This window comes from Ailuropoda melanoleuca, chromosome 1 (genome assembly GCF_002007445.2).
Source record: "Ailuropoda melanoleuca isolate Jingjing chromosome 1, ASM200744v2, whole genome shotgun sequence".
NCBI classification, from domain to species: domain Eukaryota; kingdom Metazoa; phylum Chordata; class Mammalia; order Carnivora; family Ursidae; genus Ailuropoda; species Ailuropoda melanoleuca.
In genome coordinates this window covers 199,536,187-199,552,771 of record NC_048218.1, presented here as the reverse complement: position 1 = coordinate 199,552,771, position 16,585 = coordinate 199,536,187, and the positions used below count along the sequence as shown (strand labels likewise).

The 16,585-nt window shown below is 47.8% G+C and overlaps 1 protein-coding gene across 1 annotated transcript in view; it reads right to left on the bottom strand.

The window, feature by feature from the left end:
* TMEM178B (transmembrane protein 178B) overlaps positions 1-15,140 on the bottom strand; it is a 335,239-nt gene extending 320,099 nt beyond the window's left edge. The window contains exon 1 of the mRNA XM_002921678.3: positions 13,033-15,140. Coding sequence (XP_002921724.2) covers positions 13,033-13,414 — 382 coding nt within the window. The 5' untranslated portion in view covers positions 13,415-15,140. The remainder of the gene's footprint in view (positions 1-13,032) is intronic.
* Positions 15,141-16,585: the final 1,445 nt, after the last annotated feature.

The following is a 16,585-nucleotide window of genomic DNA, read 5'->3' as shown; positions in this document are numbered from 1 at the left end:
GTGGTCATAGGAAATGTTTCCTTGACATGAATCATTTATTTAACCTAGTTTAGAGAGCCAAGCAATGTGGCTGTATCTATATTTATCTGCTGAAAGCAAGAGAATTACTTTACTGATCTGAATGACTCGGCAACGGGCTCTGCCCTGAGCAGACTGTACGGCTGAGGGAGAAGTCCTGCACACCTTCACTGTGAGATGACCCAGCCAGAACAGCAGTCACAGTCATTTTGGAAAAGAATCCTCTGAGAAGTGAACAGCTGTCTCGTCCATTGCTGACCTAGGACTCGGTGGTCTTCATCAGCAAAGATGGGTCGGTTGGCCGCCTCGTCTTTCTGCCCCCAAGCCCCCCTGTAGGACATGGATGGTTTTCCATGAGCAACGTTGCTCACCAACCACAATGATGCCAGGCGTGCCAGAGAGCTGGGGACAGATACTCAGCATGCTTTCCCAGCACCGCGGACCCACTCCCGTTGAAAGTCATGAGAAGTGAACTGCGGTAGGAACCGGAGGGGAGGCAGTTACAGAGGCACAGCCTCTATTTCCAGGTCGTTATCCGACCAAAATCACCATCAGAGGAGATCCGAGGAAGCTGCCCTCAAAAGGTGGTTGAGAGGGAGGCCGGCCTGAAGACACTCCTAATGAGAGACACTGAAAAACCTGGAAAAATATCCTGAGGGAATGGCCACAAATGCCAGACCCAGGGGTAAATTTGGAAATCCTTCCATCCACGACAGGAACAAGAAATGGGGGTAGCTTCTCCTTGTCTACCATGTTTTGGGAAGGAGCACCAGCCTAGGAAAGGCATGAAGAGGAGAAAAAGTGCAGGATCACAATGAAGAGGTCAAATCCAGGAAACACGGAATAGTCCCCACTTGAAATTCTCCTCTCGTGAGTCAGAAATATGGGTGCTTTAAGAAAATACGAACCCTCACAAAGGAAATAAATTGAAGTTTATCATATGCATTACAGAACAATTCACAGCAGGCTTCCTTTTAATAGTGAGTCTCCCTGGTCCAATGAAATTATGGCTCTTTGTTAAATAAGATTTCCAGATCGACTGCATTAACTGAGATAAACCTTCATTCATTCAACAAGTATGTATTAAATACCTATTATGGCCCATGCATTATGCAAAATGCTGCAGATAAAAAGATGAATACGAAATAGTGCAAAAATAGTCTCAAAAAGGAGGGAAACATATGGGGAAATAAAATGTCACTAGTGCTAGGAAGCAAGTGTTTGCTGTGTGAAAGAGGCCCAGGAGGAGGGTAATCCTCCCGGGGAGAGGGGGAGAGGGAGACGGGGAGACAGGGTGACAGGGTGAGAACAAGCAAGATGAGGAGGAGGGGGCCTTAAGCTGATCGCTAAAGGGTAAGCATGTGTTAACCAGGCAGACTTGGGGGTGGGGCCGAGCAGGGAGGAACACGGACTTCCAGGCAAAGGAAGAAGCTTCATAAGCGAAAGTTCCTGAGGCATTAAATAGCTTAACCTGTCTGTGGGCCCAGGAGTCCTGCATCAGGGCTGGAGGAGAGCGTGCTGGTATTGAGCAAAGCATGCAAAAGTAGGAGATGCACAGCTGGGGCGGGGGGCATGTTGCCAGACCTGGGAGGCCCACGTGCCAAGGTGAAGATTACAGATCTGATCCTGACTGATAGGCTGTGAGGAGCCACTGAAGGATGTTGAGCAAAGTGGTAACAGGATTCGATTTCTGTTTAAGAAAAATCACTCCGAATAGAAAGCAGTGAGGACAGATGAGCTACAGAACAGGAAACCAGAGGGCACCACACAAGCACAGGTCCTAGGGACCAACCCGCAGCGTCAATGCTGGAACAGGATGGGGGCAACGAGAGAGGCAGGGATGGAGGAAAAGGAAGAAGAAAGGATTCCAGGGCGCGGGACGAGAAGGCAGGTTCTTGTGGCCCCGTGGAATATCCAAGTGAGATACCTGCAGGCGAGCTGTTTGGATCTTAGGCCTGAGTGAGAGATTCCCGGGGCAGCAAGTCATGAGCTTCAAGGGGTGAACAGGGCCACAAGCATGAAAGAGGATGCTCAAGGAGAATGGAACACTGGAGAACCCCACCCAGGCTGAGAAAGAAGAGCCAGCCACAGAGAGGGAAGAGCAGAGGTCGAGGGGGAGTCTAGCTGGCTAGGTCGGAAGAGCATGCAACTCTTGATCTCTGGGTGGTGAGTTCAAGCCCCACGTTGGGTGTAGAGATTACTAAATAAATAAACTTAAAAAAAAAAAAGAAAAAGAAAAAGTAGAAGCATGTCCAGGAGCGAATATTGCCCCCACAGCCAGAGGAGGCCCAGTGTTGAAAAAGAAGGAGCAGTCCCAGCCCCGGGGAAGGGGGAGGAAACCTAGAGTCAGGGACCTAGAAGTGCACCGAAGAAGAGGTGAGGAAGGGAAGCAAGCCAGGCCACACGTGAGCAAGATTACCTCCCCTTTCCTTTGTGCTAACACACTGAGGGAGGAGGGAGAGCCGCGGTGAGGTTGGAGACGCAGAGGCCAGCTTTTCCCAGAGTGGGAGGTCGCTCCCCTAAGGCAGGACAGGCAGCGCCAGCTGTGCCCACCTCCCGAAGAGCACGAGGAACACTGCGGCTCATCATCACCTGGGACCTTCGGAAGCCGACCTGCCCCAAGCTGCGCGTGGGCACCTCGTCAGCCCTACGGTTACTGAAACATAAGCAGGGCGCCGACTCTACATCAACACCCCCGAAATCACGTGGGACACTCAGGGTGCCCTAGTAACTTCAGGCCCAGCTTTGGTGTTTTAAAGCACTATCGGCTGAAAGTGGAACCCCTGCTATAGTTCTAACGGGCCTTTGCTGCTCCAGCTGTAGTTTGTCCAGAGTGGAAACATATTATAGTAACAGAGGGGCCCTTGGCTAAAGGCACCCTCATAATTTTAAGAATGAAGAATCCAAACCATATTCATCAATAATAAAACTACTTCAAGTTCTACCAACTAACATTCTCTACTCAGTCCGAAAAGGGATAAGAAAACTTCTGGAGAAAGAAAGTGCCATTCTGGTCCTTTCTTATTAATTCTTAGCGTTTCCTCGCCTGGTTCATACTGAGTTTCCTCCCCAGGGGCTCAAATGCCTTCCCAGATGTTGGTGTTCTGTTTCATCCCACACACCGTCTCTGTGTCTCATCTATTCAAATTTCAGCCTCTGATCAATTTTAGTTTACCTTTCTGACCCTTGAAATTCTTTGTTTTTCTTCACAAGCTGTAGGAAATTTACAAAGACCGGGGTCACTTGTACATTACTCTCTATCTCAGAAAGGAATCGTTTTAAAGCCTCAATTTCCTTTTCTTACACTACATCAGGAGTGAATAAAACAGAATTTTATTTGTGCTAAGCCCTCCCCACTTTCGGGGAAAACTGCTGGTGAGGAGTCACCTAATTCTCCTCTAAATGCTGCTGGCTACTACTTAGAAAATTCAGCCACAGATCGCCTCAACAACAAAGTTTTCAAAGAACTGTCCTTAAAGAACCCGGCTCCTATCCACTGAACAACACAGTCTGAATAAAATTTTAACTTTTTTGTCAGGATCATAAAAACTTTCCAAATAGCCTGATTGTGCATGCGTGTGTATGCCCCATTTGCTTCAGATTTTGTTAAGAAATGAAATAGCAGAGATGATTCTAAAGCAACTTCCTGATTCCATTTGTTTTCTGTCTTGAGAAACGCAAACATCATCCTTCATTTTGGGTTTCTCGGTCCTGTGCATACTTTTATAAATACCATGCAAATAATGTTTCCATAAACAATACCTAATGTTATTTGATCTACCTTTTAACTTCATATAAACCGCAACATACTCCCCATTTCATTCTGTATCCTGCTTTTTTCACTCAAATTTTATGTTTACCTATTTGGAAATACATAGATGTGGTATATTTAATTTAAATATAGGGCGATAGTTTCCATTTATGAATAGACACCATACCTCATTATCCATTTTCCTACCCATGGACGCTTACGTTTTTTCGTTTTGCTTATTTATTTTGCTGTAACAAGCAGAGGCGCCATGGACATTCTTGGACGTTGAGTACAGCCAGGCTGCAAGGTCATGCGTGTCTTCAGCCTCCTGAGATAGAATCCAGCTGCACTCCAGTGTGGTGTCAGCTGACATACAGCGGTATGTGAGCTCAGAGCTTTCTTAAGGTAAAAACAACCCCAACCCATCCAGGTCTATGAAACACTCCAGGATCTTGGGGAATAGGAGTTGTGTTTGCCTAAATAGAATTGCCATTATAAAGATTAAGAGAAATTCAGGCCAGAATTGAAAGGGAGATGCTCTGAAGCAAATAATGTGTCCAACAGAGTGAGGTTCGGAATATAGAACAGCAGGGCATTTTAAAACGCAGGAAATGATATAAATTTATGAAGATGACCTAATAGAAAGTAAATTGCCTTTTCTTGGCAAAATACTTCGACGCCAAAAAAAAAAAAATCAATTGAAATAATTCAGATACTGCAGTCTCCCATAAAACAGCAAATCTGTCAAACTCCCTGGAACGCCAATAGCAGCTTCCACTCCAAATAAACATCACCTGTAGAAGATTCCTGGTGACTCCTGGAACAAGGCCTTTAAACATCATCTCTATGCATACAAGTTTATTTAAAAAATACACTTTTGGGGCGCCTGGGTGGCACAGCGGTTAAGCGTCTGCCTTCGGCTCAGGGCGTGATCCCGGTGTTCTGGGATCGAGCCCCACATCAGGCTCCTCTGCTATGAGCCTGCTTCTTCCTCTCCCACTCCCCCTGCTTGTGTTCCCTCTCTCGCTGGCTGCCTCTATCTCTGTCAAATAAATAAATAAAATCTTTTAAAAAAATAAAAAATAAATAAAAATAAAAAATACACTTTTTTCTTGTTTGAATCACCTGTTCGTTGCCTGACTCCTATTTATACTTGCTGTTATTTTTAAATACTGCTGAATAAATTATCTCTGATATGATTTATAAAATCTGGTAGCAGTGGCTGCCCCTTGGCAGAAGGGCTAGGGGGCCTGGGGGACAAGGGAAGTTGGAAGGCAGACTAGACAAGGATTTACCTCAACAAAATTAATTAGTAATTTTTAAATGAAGCTAAGATTTCACCTTATCCGTCCACAAATAACAACTCTAAGAACATCCCCTCTTGCGCAAAGCCTCCCCTAACTCCTCCAAAATTCAAGAGCCACTCGGGCCCCCAGGATATAAATCTCTCCTAGGTCTAATCTTGGGGCTTGTATTCATTAGTCTTCTTGCACACTTCCTCCTTTTGTTTGTTCTTTGAGGACAGGAACTATGGATTTCACTCAGGATCAACCACCCCAAGATAGGTGCCTGACATAGTTGGGGCTCAAAAGCCATTTTTAGAAAAAATACAGGCAAGTGTTCTTCATTCTACAATGATTTTTAAGTGACCCGAGGGATGTATTCATTACTTTTACTTGTCTTCTATCTTGGTGCTCTTTAAAAGTTTTGTTTTAAAAAACAAGCCAAAAAAAATTTTAAGAAGATATGATACTCAAAACTGTTTAAATGTAAGCCCTATGAGGGCAGGAATCCTGTCTATTTTATTAACATCTGTATCCCAAGCAATACCTGGGCTTGTGCCTAGCACCTGTGTGCTCAATAAATGTGCTGAATGAATGAAGATCTTTGGCTCTGAAGTATTCTAAACACTGACCAGTAATACAGTTCCTTTCTCTGTTAAGTTTTGTAATTTCCTTTAATTAATTAATTTATTTTAATTCTAGTGAAACATACATAACACAAAATTCATCATCGTAGCCAGTTTTAAGTGTACGGTTCGGTGGCATTAAGGATATTCACGTTGTTGTGTAACCATCACCACATTTCTCCATTAAGTGTATACTTTTTTAAAAAAAAGATTGATTTGTTTATTTGGAGGCGAGATAGAGACAGAGCTGGAGTGGGGGGAAGGGCAGAGGGAGAGAGAATCTCCCACAGACTCCTGGCTGAGGGAGGAGCGGGGAGCACCCCCACTCTCCGCCCCCGTCTATCTCACCACCCTGAGATCAGAACCCGAGCCAAATCCAGGAGTCAGAGGCTTCACTGACCGCACCACCCAGGCACCACAAAGCATTTACATTTTTAACTCCAATCTGGAGAGTGGCATTTCAAACCATGAAAGAAGAGGGGAAGTTTTGTTACATGATTGGATGGTGGTAGGAAATGAGCTGCTTTGTTTCCCGCCCCTTCCTCGGGGATGCTAGCCAGCATCCCGGGATGGTCCCTTTCTGGGTCCTTCCTCCCGGGCTTTCCCTTCTCTCCCGGCTCACCTTTTCTCAACCCTCTACCTATTATTTGCTCTCTGTCACCTAAATTTAACTTTCTCATCAAATGTTAAGAGTGTGAAAGGGCTTGAAGTTTACATAATCCAAACTCACTATTTTACATATGAAACGACATCCTTTGAAAGAATGTATGCATTTTCTCAGAAACGGCAGATGTCCAATCCAGATGTTCAAATCAATTTTCTGTCCACTCATCCCCCAGGTCACGCACTCCCTCCTCTCTCTGTGTCCTGTTTGGAGTACATAGTTATAAAAGAATCTGCATCTGAATACATATTTGTGACTTTACTCTCCAACTCCTGGATGTTCACATGCCTGCACGTGAAGGGTCAAACTAGCCCAGAGAGTGTTCAGGATTCTGCCAGAAGACCTAGGATTACCTACTAACAGCAGAGAGGGAAAAAATTATTTTTAACTGACAACCCAAAGTGGAATATACAGAATCGATCCTATAACTGATCCTTACCGACCCTACAGTAAAAGAATAAATAAACCAACCTTCTGGAACAGAAATATGGCTCCTGACTTTGTTGACTCCATAAAAAGAACTCACTTCCCCCCGCCCCACGAATTCCCTGACCAGATGATTCCTGATCCAGTGGAAATAGATGTGATCTTCTGAGGAAGAGCCTGATCCAACCACAGATGACAAGGAATTTGTCACTGAGCTAGAGTGGACGTTCCCTCAAGACAGGAACCATATGATGCCTCTTTGCTGTCCCCCAGCACCTAGCAGAGGGCTGGGCCCACAGCAGGTGCTCAAAACACATCACACCAACCCTCTCTCTCTTCCCACTCACGCACTTGTCCACTGAGTCACAGGGCTCCCAACTGTCAACTCTCACTGATTAGCTGTATTTAAGCGTGATGAAGGAGGAAGGTGCAACTGAGTGCACCCGCTTTTACCTTTGGGCAGACACACAAGGCGCATGCCTGGGGACACACGCTGTATAGAAAGACCATGGGTACTTGTATGTGTTTGCCTGTAAGCAGGTCAAGCCTCCCTATATTTTAAAACCAAGACTAATGGAACCATTTAATTTTGGGCTTACTTGTCCATCTTCCCCTTCATGCTTCCTAAGAGCAAAGACACCTCATGGCATTCACTCCCTCACATTATGTTCTACACTGATTAGTTCATTAGATATTATTTTTATTCTTTATGGCATAAAGTAGTACCATTTTTAGTAGCATTATTTTTAAGGTAGTACCATTACTTTTTTTTTTTTTGTAGTAAGCTCTATGCCCGATGTGGGGCTGAACTCACGACCCCAAGATCAACAGCTGCGTGCTCTGCTGACTGAACCAGCCAGGCCCTCCTTATTTTTATTTCATATGTATTTATTTATTTATTATCTGTTTCTCCCTCCCGGAATGCAAGCTTCTCCATGATGCCCAGTCCCTAGGCTCTCAATTAATATTTGCGGAATGAATGAGTATGTCCTTCATGGCTCTAACCTCAGGATCTACCACAGTGAACAAAATAGATACTCAAAAATCATATAACAGTGTGGATGAGCTTCTGTCAGCGGGTCTCAAAGCAAGGTGTGTGAACCACTTTAAAATGATCTTCCTCCTCGGCGCTAAGCTGAAGTCAGTCCTCAAGCAGATCTCCCCTGGGTGAGATTCTAAAATTAACTTCCTATTTCTTTTCCAGTTTGAGGATCAAGATACTGGCCTCTTCTCCATCCCACCCCTGCCCCAGCAGACTCTATGGTGACAAGAGAGTATGGTGGGTGTCATCAAACGTGGAGCCAGAATTCGAATCTTGGCAGCTTCACTTCCTCATCGTGAGACTTAGCAAGTTCATTGACGCATACGCCTCAGTTTCCTCAACTGTAGAATAGTGAGGAAAAAAATAGTAACACCCACCTCAAGTGTTAATACATTAGCTAAGATATGTAAAACTCTTAGAGGAGTACCTGGCATCAAGCTTGGCAATTATTATTATTAATCCTCCCCGCCCAGGCAACAATGCAAGTTTCTTTTAATGGAGTTGAGAGAGGGGGAGGAGGGAACAGTGAAGCATGTGAGAATTCTGTGAGTCAAAGATTGAAAATGCATATATTATAGATTCAGTGTAACTGACCATGAACTCAAAACTTCTGCCCAAAACATTCTAGCAGCAAAGTTTCCTCAAGCATAGAACAATACACTTAAATTTAAGCTCCAGTTATCATGTTTAATTATCCTCACCTGAAACGAAGTACGTGCCTGTTCTTTCTAGAGGCTCTAGGCTCCGTGCAGCACTGTCCAATGGAGCCTTCTGTGACGACAGGAATGTTCTCTAATCTGCGCCGTCTAATACGATAGCCACTGGCCACACGCGGCTCATGAACATTTGTAATGTGGCCAACACGACTAAGGAAATGAATTTTTAATTTCACTGAATACTGGTTATTTTAAATTTCAACAGCCATTTATGACTAGTGGCTACCCTACTGAGCAGTACAGCTGCCTGGGATCTGAGTCCCGGGCTCCTGGACCTGGCTCTTCCTCGCTCTCCAGCTCCACGCTCTGCTCCTGTCCCTCCCTTCAGCAGTCAACACTCACGAGGCCAGACTGCTGTTTCACACCCCCATGGCTACACAGAGGCTGCCCTCTTGGCCTGAAATGCCCTTTCCTCGCCATCCACCTCCCAACTTCATGAAAATTGTGTTCAGGTTTCACCTTCTCCAGGCAACTTTCCCCGACCCCCTCCCGCCTCACCTCACCCCACTGCCAACACAATCCATCACAGCCTGCCCTGTGCTTCTCTGCATCTGTTTCTGCTGCTCTCATCACCCTGTAGTTGTCACGTATCCCCCGTGACGCTAACAGCCTGGGAGAATTTGTAAGAACCAGGTCTTAGTCATCGCTGCGCTCTTGTGATGTGTGCCCATCACATAATCTATGTGCAGTCAATGTCTGCTGTGCACATTATTCATTTGTGAATATATGCAATGTCTTGTTAAAATAAGCCTCAGTCTAAGGACAACCACTCCCTGATTATATAGACCAAATTCTCTTATAAGGCCTATTTCCAAATAATGAAAAAGTTCTTAGAGTCTCAGTTGAAGGTCTATTTATTTTAAGCCATATCAATATAACATTTCAGTACAAATCAAAGAACAGAAATGTTCCCCGGAACAAAATCCTACCTGTAGCTGCTCCTCCTAAGGGTTTGGAAGTCTCTTGGATTTCAGAAACTGATCCTGTCATTGATCTGTCCCCCGCGCTTGCAGTGACTTACTAGGGAGACACTGACGTGGTTGAAAAGCAAGAAGACAAGAGGACTTGATTACGGACACAGTCATATGGGAATTCAAGGGTGATCTCTCCTTGGTACACCCTCAACCCAATCCTACCTCCAAGAAGGAAATCATTAAAATCTTACCTAATGTGAAAAATAATGATTGTGGGTTTATATATATGTCTATTCAGTGACATACACTATCCAAAAAAAGTATTGTTTCCCTTATTCCTTAGCAAAACATTTTTGCTCAAAAAGTCTTCCTTGTTAAATTATGTAGCATCTGTTGCAATATTAACCTGCCCTGGGAGCCACCCTGGTTCATTTTTTTTTTCATCACAATTTTCTGACTAATCCTTTATTTGGATTCCCACACAAGTGTTCTACAATTAGAAGCTCTTGACGGATACAATTCTGTGACCCTGATTTGTATATTTCCCAAGGACTAAGCATCCGGTCAAAGTATTTTACAAATGCTTTTCTTTCCTGCCCTTCAGGAACTTACAGTTCAATCAGACAAACAAATACATATACAGTGACCAGAGATGCACATTTGTTGGTACAGTCATGGCAGTGGGTGTCGAAGAAATGGATGTCGGAGAGAACATGCATCCAAAGAACTTCATCTTCAAATCAGATATAGATTTGACTTTTGTTTTCTTAATAATTATGTGGTTTTGTTTTATTTCAAAATGCACAAACGGCACTTTCTAATGTAATGAACATTGGTTTGACAAATGATTGAGTTACACGGGGCTGTATGATCATTTAGATAAATCTCCAGTTTTCCCATAATACTGACAGATTTTACTCAGTTTTTTTCCTCTGGTTTCCCTTTCCCCTCACCTAACACGTATCTCCCAGAATTTTAATCTAAGATGTTCCCCCAAAAGACAAAGGACTAACGTATCTTTTGAGGCTACTAATGAAAACTATGAGATAAGCATCTTTCCCTAAGTTGCCTGCCTTAAATTTAAATATAGGGATATCAATTTCTTTTTTTGACTTCCTTCCAAAATCTGCCAATCTAGGAAGAATGCTGATTAAGTCTAGAAATTATGTTCTATGTTACTGGAATTGCTTGTGAATTCTACTAACACAAGATGCACTTATTTCCAAAATGTGTCTCTTGTTGCTCAGAAAAGAGAAGAGCTAGCTTTCACAGATTATGTTTTGAGGTTAAAAATGAAGATAGTGACCTTAAGTCCCTTAGGATTTGTAAGGCTGGCATGCCATCTATCTCAATAATACCTAACAAGAATGTCAAATGGACAGAAACGGCCCTGGTAAGTGGGTGTTTGCAGCTGACAGTGATTGCTCTATTTTGGGTGATGGGGAACAGCATCTCCATTAGTTCAAGTGAAATACAATGCTCTGCCAACTCTGGGTATCAGTGTATTCAATCCCCCTGCTGTGCCGTGTCCATTTTCTGTTGCTGCAATTCAAACTCAGTCGATACAAAGTCAAAATGTTATACACTCTTCCCCTATCCCTTTCCCTGTCACTGTGTTTCCAGCTTCACCGGAAGAACATGTCACTATGGTAACGAATCTCTCTGGTGCACAGACCAAGTCAACCTCTCTAGCTGGATTGCCAGGCAAAGAAACATGGAATCAAACCCTCAATGGAACCACCAGAAGCCATGGATTCCATCCCCCTTTTTCCAAGTGGAGTGAACCAATGCCAGACAGAAGGATACCCAACCCATCTTGTTGCAAGAAACGTTTAAGAAAGGAAATGAAGAGAGAATGTCCTTCAGCAAGTCCTACCACTGTTTATCAGTCATTATTAACATGAATTCTTCCTCATGTTTCTGCTAACTTCCTACCATTTCAATTGGAATGAAAGTGGACAGCAACAAAATGACCTAACACCTCACAAATCTGAGAATCTGAATATTGTTACAGTCACCCCTTGTCAGAAATGATTCTGTTTTCTCTTGCTTTCCTACTTCTAAATCCAAACCAAGTTACTCTCTCCTGGAATTCTCTAATATCCTGCACATCTTTACAAAGTTGTAGAGCTCCAAATGGGTCACCCTGCTCTAATATGAGCCTAACCATGAAGCGGTTGTGATGTTTGTAGTATTAACACACTCATAACTGAATCAGCTAAAATCCCTAGTCATTCAACAGAAGCTACAAAACAAACACAAAAATGGATTCTCCTTCTGGACTTACCTTACCTTCATCTGACTAGCCAAACAGACCATACCCACTGCTTGTCATTCTTAAAAAATTGACTTTTTTTTAATTAGCTATTTTTTCTGATCAATTTCAACATTTTTCTAAATCAAAGAACATCAATTCTCACAGATAATATTTTAAAACAACAGCAAACCTGCATTATAATATTAACGGACAGTAAGAACTGTTTTCCATGTGGGCCTCAAAGACTTTGCAGATAAGAACATCATTTTCACCTTGGCATCACCATTTAATAGTTGAAGAGAATGAAACACAGCAGGGGCAAAAAAAAAAAAAAAGACTCAGAAAATCGTACCACATCTTCCAGAATGGAACTACCGTAGAAGAGAACGCATTTCCTTCTTCAGAGTAATATTAATATATATCCAAACAATATTTCAGTGGATTAACACAAGAGAGTGGTCCCCAAAGTATAAGTCATCCAAGACTTACAAATTACATCCGATGAACAGACTTTTAAAAATAATGTGATCACACTAAAGTATCCGAGAAATTTTCATCATTAGCAAATGAAGTCTGTTTTCTGTTTTGGAATACTTTAGGTATTTTTGATATAAATCTTCAGAACATAGTAAATTTTTTTCCTCTGAAGTGCCCAGTTTGGTGTTACCTGAGGAATTACTTTTTATGTATTTATTAGGCCCTGTTGAAATTTGATGCACACAAGTCACTTTTGCCAACCACCTCCCCAGCAGGAGATATCAAGAATCATGGTATGATGCTCTGGTCAACAGGCCTGCAGCTGCAATGGGGCAGGGGCTGTGATTTACTGATGTTCATGGGACCAATGCCTGCAGGGTGCTCAGTACACTCTAGCACTTGGCAAACGTTTGTGGCATGAATAAGGCCTTCTCGGGGAGATGTTTCCCCCGATTCAGTTCAACATCTCAAACAAAGATTAAAACTAGGGGGCTGTCTGCCTGACACATCATTCTCAAATTTGGGGCTTCCTCTGCGAACAACACAACATGAGAGATTCCCTCCCTTTTCAGAGACTGATGAAGCATCAGCCTGGATAAAAACCCTGGCCCACGATATTCCACAGGAATCCCATCAGACCAACGCAAGACCAGAGGCCGGCCAGAGACAAGTAAGCCTCCATTACCAGCTACTGGGAGGCAAGTTCTGGCCACTCCGAGGCTCAGCAGGGCCTGCATAACCTGACCTCCTGGGAGCAGGACGCCCAAGAGGCTGTGGCCAGGCGAAGGGAGGAGAGGGTGGCCGGGCCTAGGAAGCGCCGGGCTGTCCGCAGCGCCACGCCTCGCGCCTCGCGCTTACCTTTCCGAATGAGGGCTGCAATCTCGGGGTCGAAGCCCTGCCGGTGGCACTTCCTCCAGAGGCCCATGTTGGTGGAGTTGTACTGCCTGCTGCACTCGTCAACCGGGCTCATGGCGAAGAGCTGCCGGCGATTCCGGGCCCGGAGGAGTTTGCCCTCCCAGCGGTCCAGGCGCGAGCGGCTCGCCCGGAGCGGCAAGTTGTTGTTGTTGTTGTAAATGAAGCCGGGGTCGACCCGGCGGGTGTTGAAGGCCTTGCACCTGTCCCTGTGCTTCCTGGCGTCCGTCTCGTACCAGTGGTCCGAGCAGATGGCCACAGCCAGCATGCCGAGGGCGCAGAGCGCTAGCGAGAGGCCCGTATAGAGCAGTAACCTTCCGGCAGCCATGCCTCCGCTTGGCGGCTACACCATGGGCATGATCCGCCGCAGCCTCGCCTTCCCTCCGCGCGCCCGGAACAAAGCGGCGGGCGGCCGAGCCAAGGGGGAGGGGGACCGGAGGGGGACTCGCGCGGCGGCGCCCCCTCGCCCCCGCCTGCCGGTGCGCTGCCCAGGGACTGCGGGGATGGGGGCGGGCAGCCTAAAAAGTTCTGATTCGGGGAGACTCGGGCGGGCTCTTGGGCATCCTCCGGGGCAGGTGCAGCCTCGGGGCGGCGGCGAGCGTACAAGACCGCCTCCCGTCCCCTCCCTGCCCCGCAGGAAGCGACTGCCCCGAACCGGCCGCGTCCGCACGCAGCCGGGCTTCGGGCGCCGCTGCCCTGGGGCCAGAAACTAAACACCAAGTGCCCTCGGCTGCAGTGGAGCTGCCGGGCTTTCTTTGTGCAGGGTAGCGACGGGACCCACTCGCCTGGCTTTTTCTTGGAGTGAGGGGGTGGGGGCTATCACGAGGAGCTGCACGACAACCGAATGAACTCCAGCACTCGCGGTCCGGCCGGCCAGCAAAGGAAACCTCCAGATGCCAGGGCCGGCTGCCCTGAGTCCCGCCTGGGTCTCCCACTTAGCGACTCTCCCCCTTCCGGTCTGCAAGCGACGAAATGTTCTTCCTCTCTGGGTCGGGTCTTTTAAAAATCTCCTTTCTCTGGTCACCAGCAGGTTCCGTGCTCTGTCTGGCCAGCGCGCTGTGCTCAGAGGCGGGCTCCCCGTGGGCGCACCGTCGCGACCGACCTTTCCGCGCGGGTTCCCGGGTCGTCTGCGTCTGGCCTCGCCATTCAGGAGGCCCCTCGGGCCGACGGCGCGGTCACTCGGACGGCGTTACGGGACAAGCCTTGGCCCGGGGTTGGAGACGACTGGGCGGCAGCTGGCTGACACGAGGGGTAGGCTGCGCAGAGGAGGGTGCACCCGGCAGGGCGCGCGGCGCGCGGGGCGCGCGGAGCTCGGCTCGCGGTGCCTTCAACACCATGGACAGGTCGCGCGATCAGGGCTCACCACCAGCCGGGCAGCCAGCCCCCGGGGCGTCATGCCGATCTCCCCAGCGCCCTCTTCTTCCTGAGTATCCACCTGACAGGTTCCAGACCCGCCTCTCCCGCGACGCCTCTGCCTCACTTCATCTGGCTCCCAAGTAGCCCCGGGAACGTACTGCCCAGGTGCAAAGAAAATGCTGCAGGCACCGAGGAAAACAGCGGCCCCGGCCCTTCAAAACAATCCGCCCCCTTCTCCCGCCACCCGAGCCCGGCACTGTAGAGCTGTGTGCTCTGCCCAACTGGGGTCAACCGCTTTCAGACTGCACCATTTTCTTCGCAGCCCACCCAGGAGCCGAGGCGCCGGCTCACTCGGCAGCGTGCAGAGAATCCCGTCCCGGTCTCGGCGTCCCACGATCAGGCTCCTGGCGCGCGGTGGCCGCCGAGGTAAATGGGGCGAGGGTGGGGGAGGGAGGCTGGGTCGCTGGGCTTCCCTTCCCTGCCTCTTCCTCTAGCCGCGGCGGCTCCGGGGCCTCCCAGGCCGGGCCGGTGCTGGGGAGCGAGAGCCCAGGCTGCGCCCGGGGTGCTCCGTAAATCGCATCGCCCGGCTGCGAGCGCCGGAGGAAGCCGCTGCCGCGCTCGCTCGCTCGCTCGGGCGCCGGGCGCTGCAGCCTTGGCTAAAACCCACAGACGAGAGCACGGAGCGCGCAGCCAAAAGCTAGTGATGTCATCCGTGCAACGTGAGCCTCATCTCTTATTTTTCTAGCATCCTTAAAGATAAACCGCACCATTTCCCAGGCACGAAATGTCTAAGCCTTAGTCTTTGACCAGGCAAGTGAATGGTGTCTAGATAGGTATGTGCCCAACCACATCCATATTTATGTACATATACATATATGTGGTATGTAGCATGTTTACACGCATTATTATAAATTTAGGGATGTTGCCTCCATCTCCTATTTATCTCTTTTCAGTGGTGGAAAATTCCCCTCAAATAGACCACAGTTCTTTAAAGGCTGCTTATTGCGGAGTAGACATCCGGAGGGGCTGAGTAAGTTCCCTGCGTCCCCAGTTTTGGTCGCTGGTATCTTGGATCACATTTGATCTTTGTTTTCCCCCAGAAAGCCACAGGCGCTACCTTGCTAGCTACAGGCGTTTCCCCCTGGGGCCGAGGGCGTCGGCGGGGTTGCCACGGCCAACCCCAGTCTAGCCCCACGCCAGCGCCCCACACCCCGACACACACCCACCTCCACCTGCCTTCACCTCCCTCCCTCCCCAGCAGGAAGGAAAAAAGGAAATTGATTGATCCTTTCAAGGCCAGAGGAAGAGAATGTTAATGGGTGTGGAGGGGGGGTGCTTAACAGATATTTTGAAAACGCCCAGGGGCTCGCTCTTTGAGAAGGGGAGGTGGGGTTAAATGAAACCTCGGCGCGGGATTTGTCCTCATCTGGGTGCCAGCTGGATTTAGGCTCAGCAGGGGCTCTGGGAGGCAGTGAGGGACACCAGGCCTTGAGCGGGTGGGCCGCAAGCGAGCCCCATTGCATCCCAGAACCCCCCCCCCCGCCCCGCCCGGCTCACGTGAGACAGCGCCGCAAAGGCTGGGAGCCTCCCTCCCAGGTTGAAAGCCTGGATTTTTCTCTCTAATGCTCGCCCCTCATTTGCAGGCGCACTCCAAAGCCAGGGGCCCGCAATGCCGGGGAAAGAGCTGCCCCGGGGAAAAAGAGGGTCCTGTACCCTGCTTTGCACAACGGGGCCTGCGAGCCAAGAGCGCACCTCCACCATATTCTTTTTGTCTTTTTTCATCCTCCCTGCAGTTTGAAAATCTGGAACGAGGCGTTTCAGTGCCATCTAGTGGGGGAGGGGCGTGCCTCGCTTTCTGTCCCTGGATGCGGCAATGGGATTTGCCGAAAGGGACAGCAGAGCCTGAGGATGTCTGCTCGGTTCTTGGGTGCCTGGCTGGTCGAGAGGCTGTGGGCACGTGCCGTTTGCCAGCTCCTCGTCCCCTGGGTTCCCTAGGGGAACGAGGTGGAGCCAAGAGACTTGGCCACTATGTCTTCTCACCTTCTTTTCTACCCTCCTCCCACCAGTTCCCTCTCCCCCAACCGTGAAAATGTGGAAACAAGCGCGAACACTTTGCACCCATGCAGACGATGTCTGAAATTTC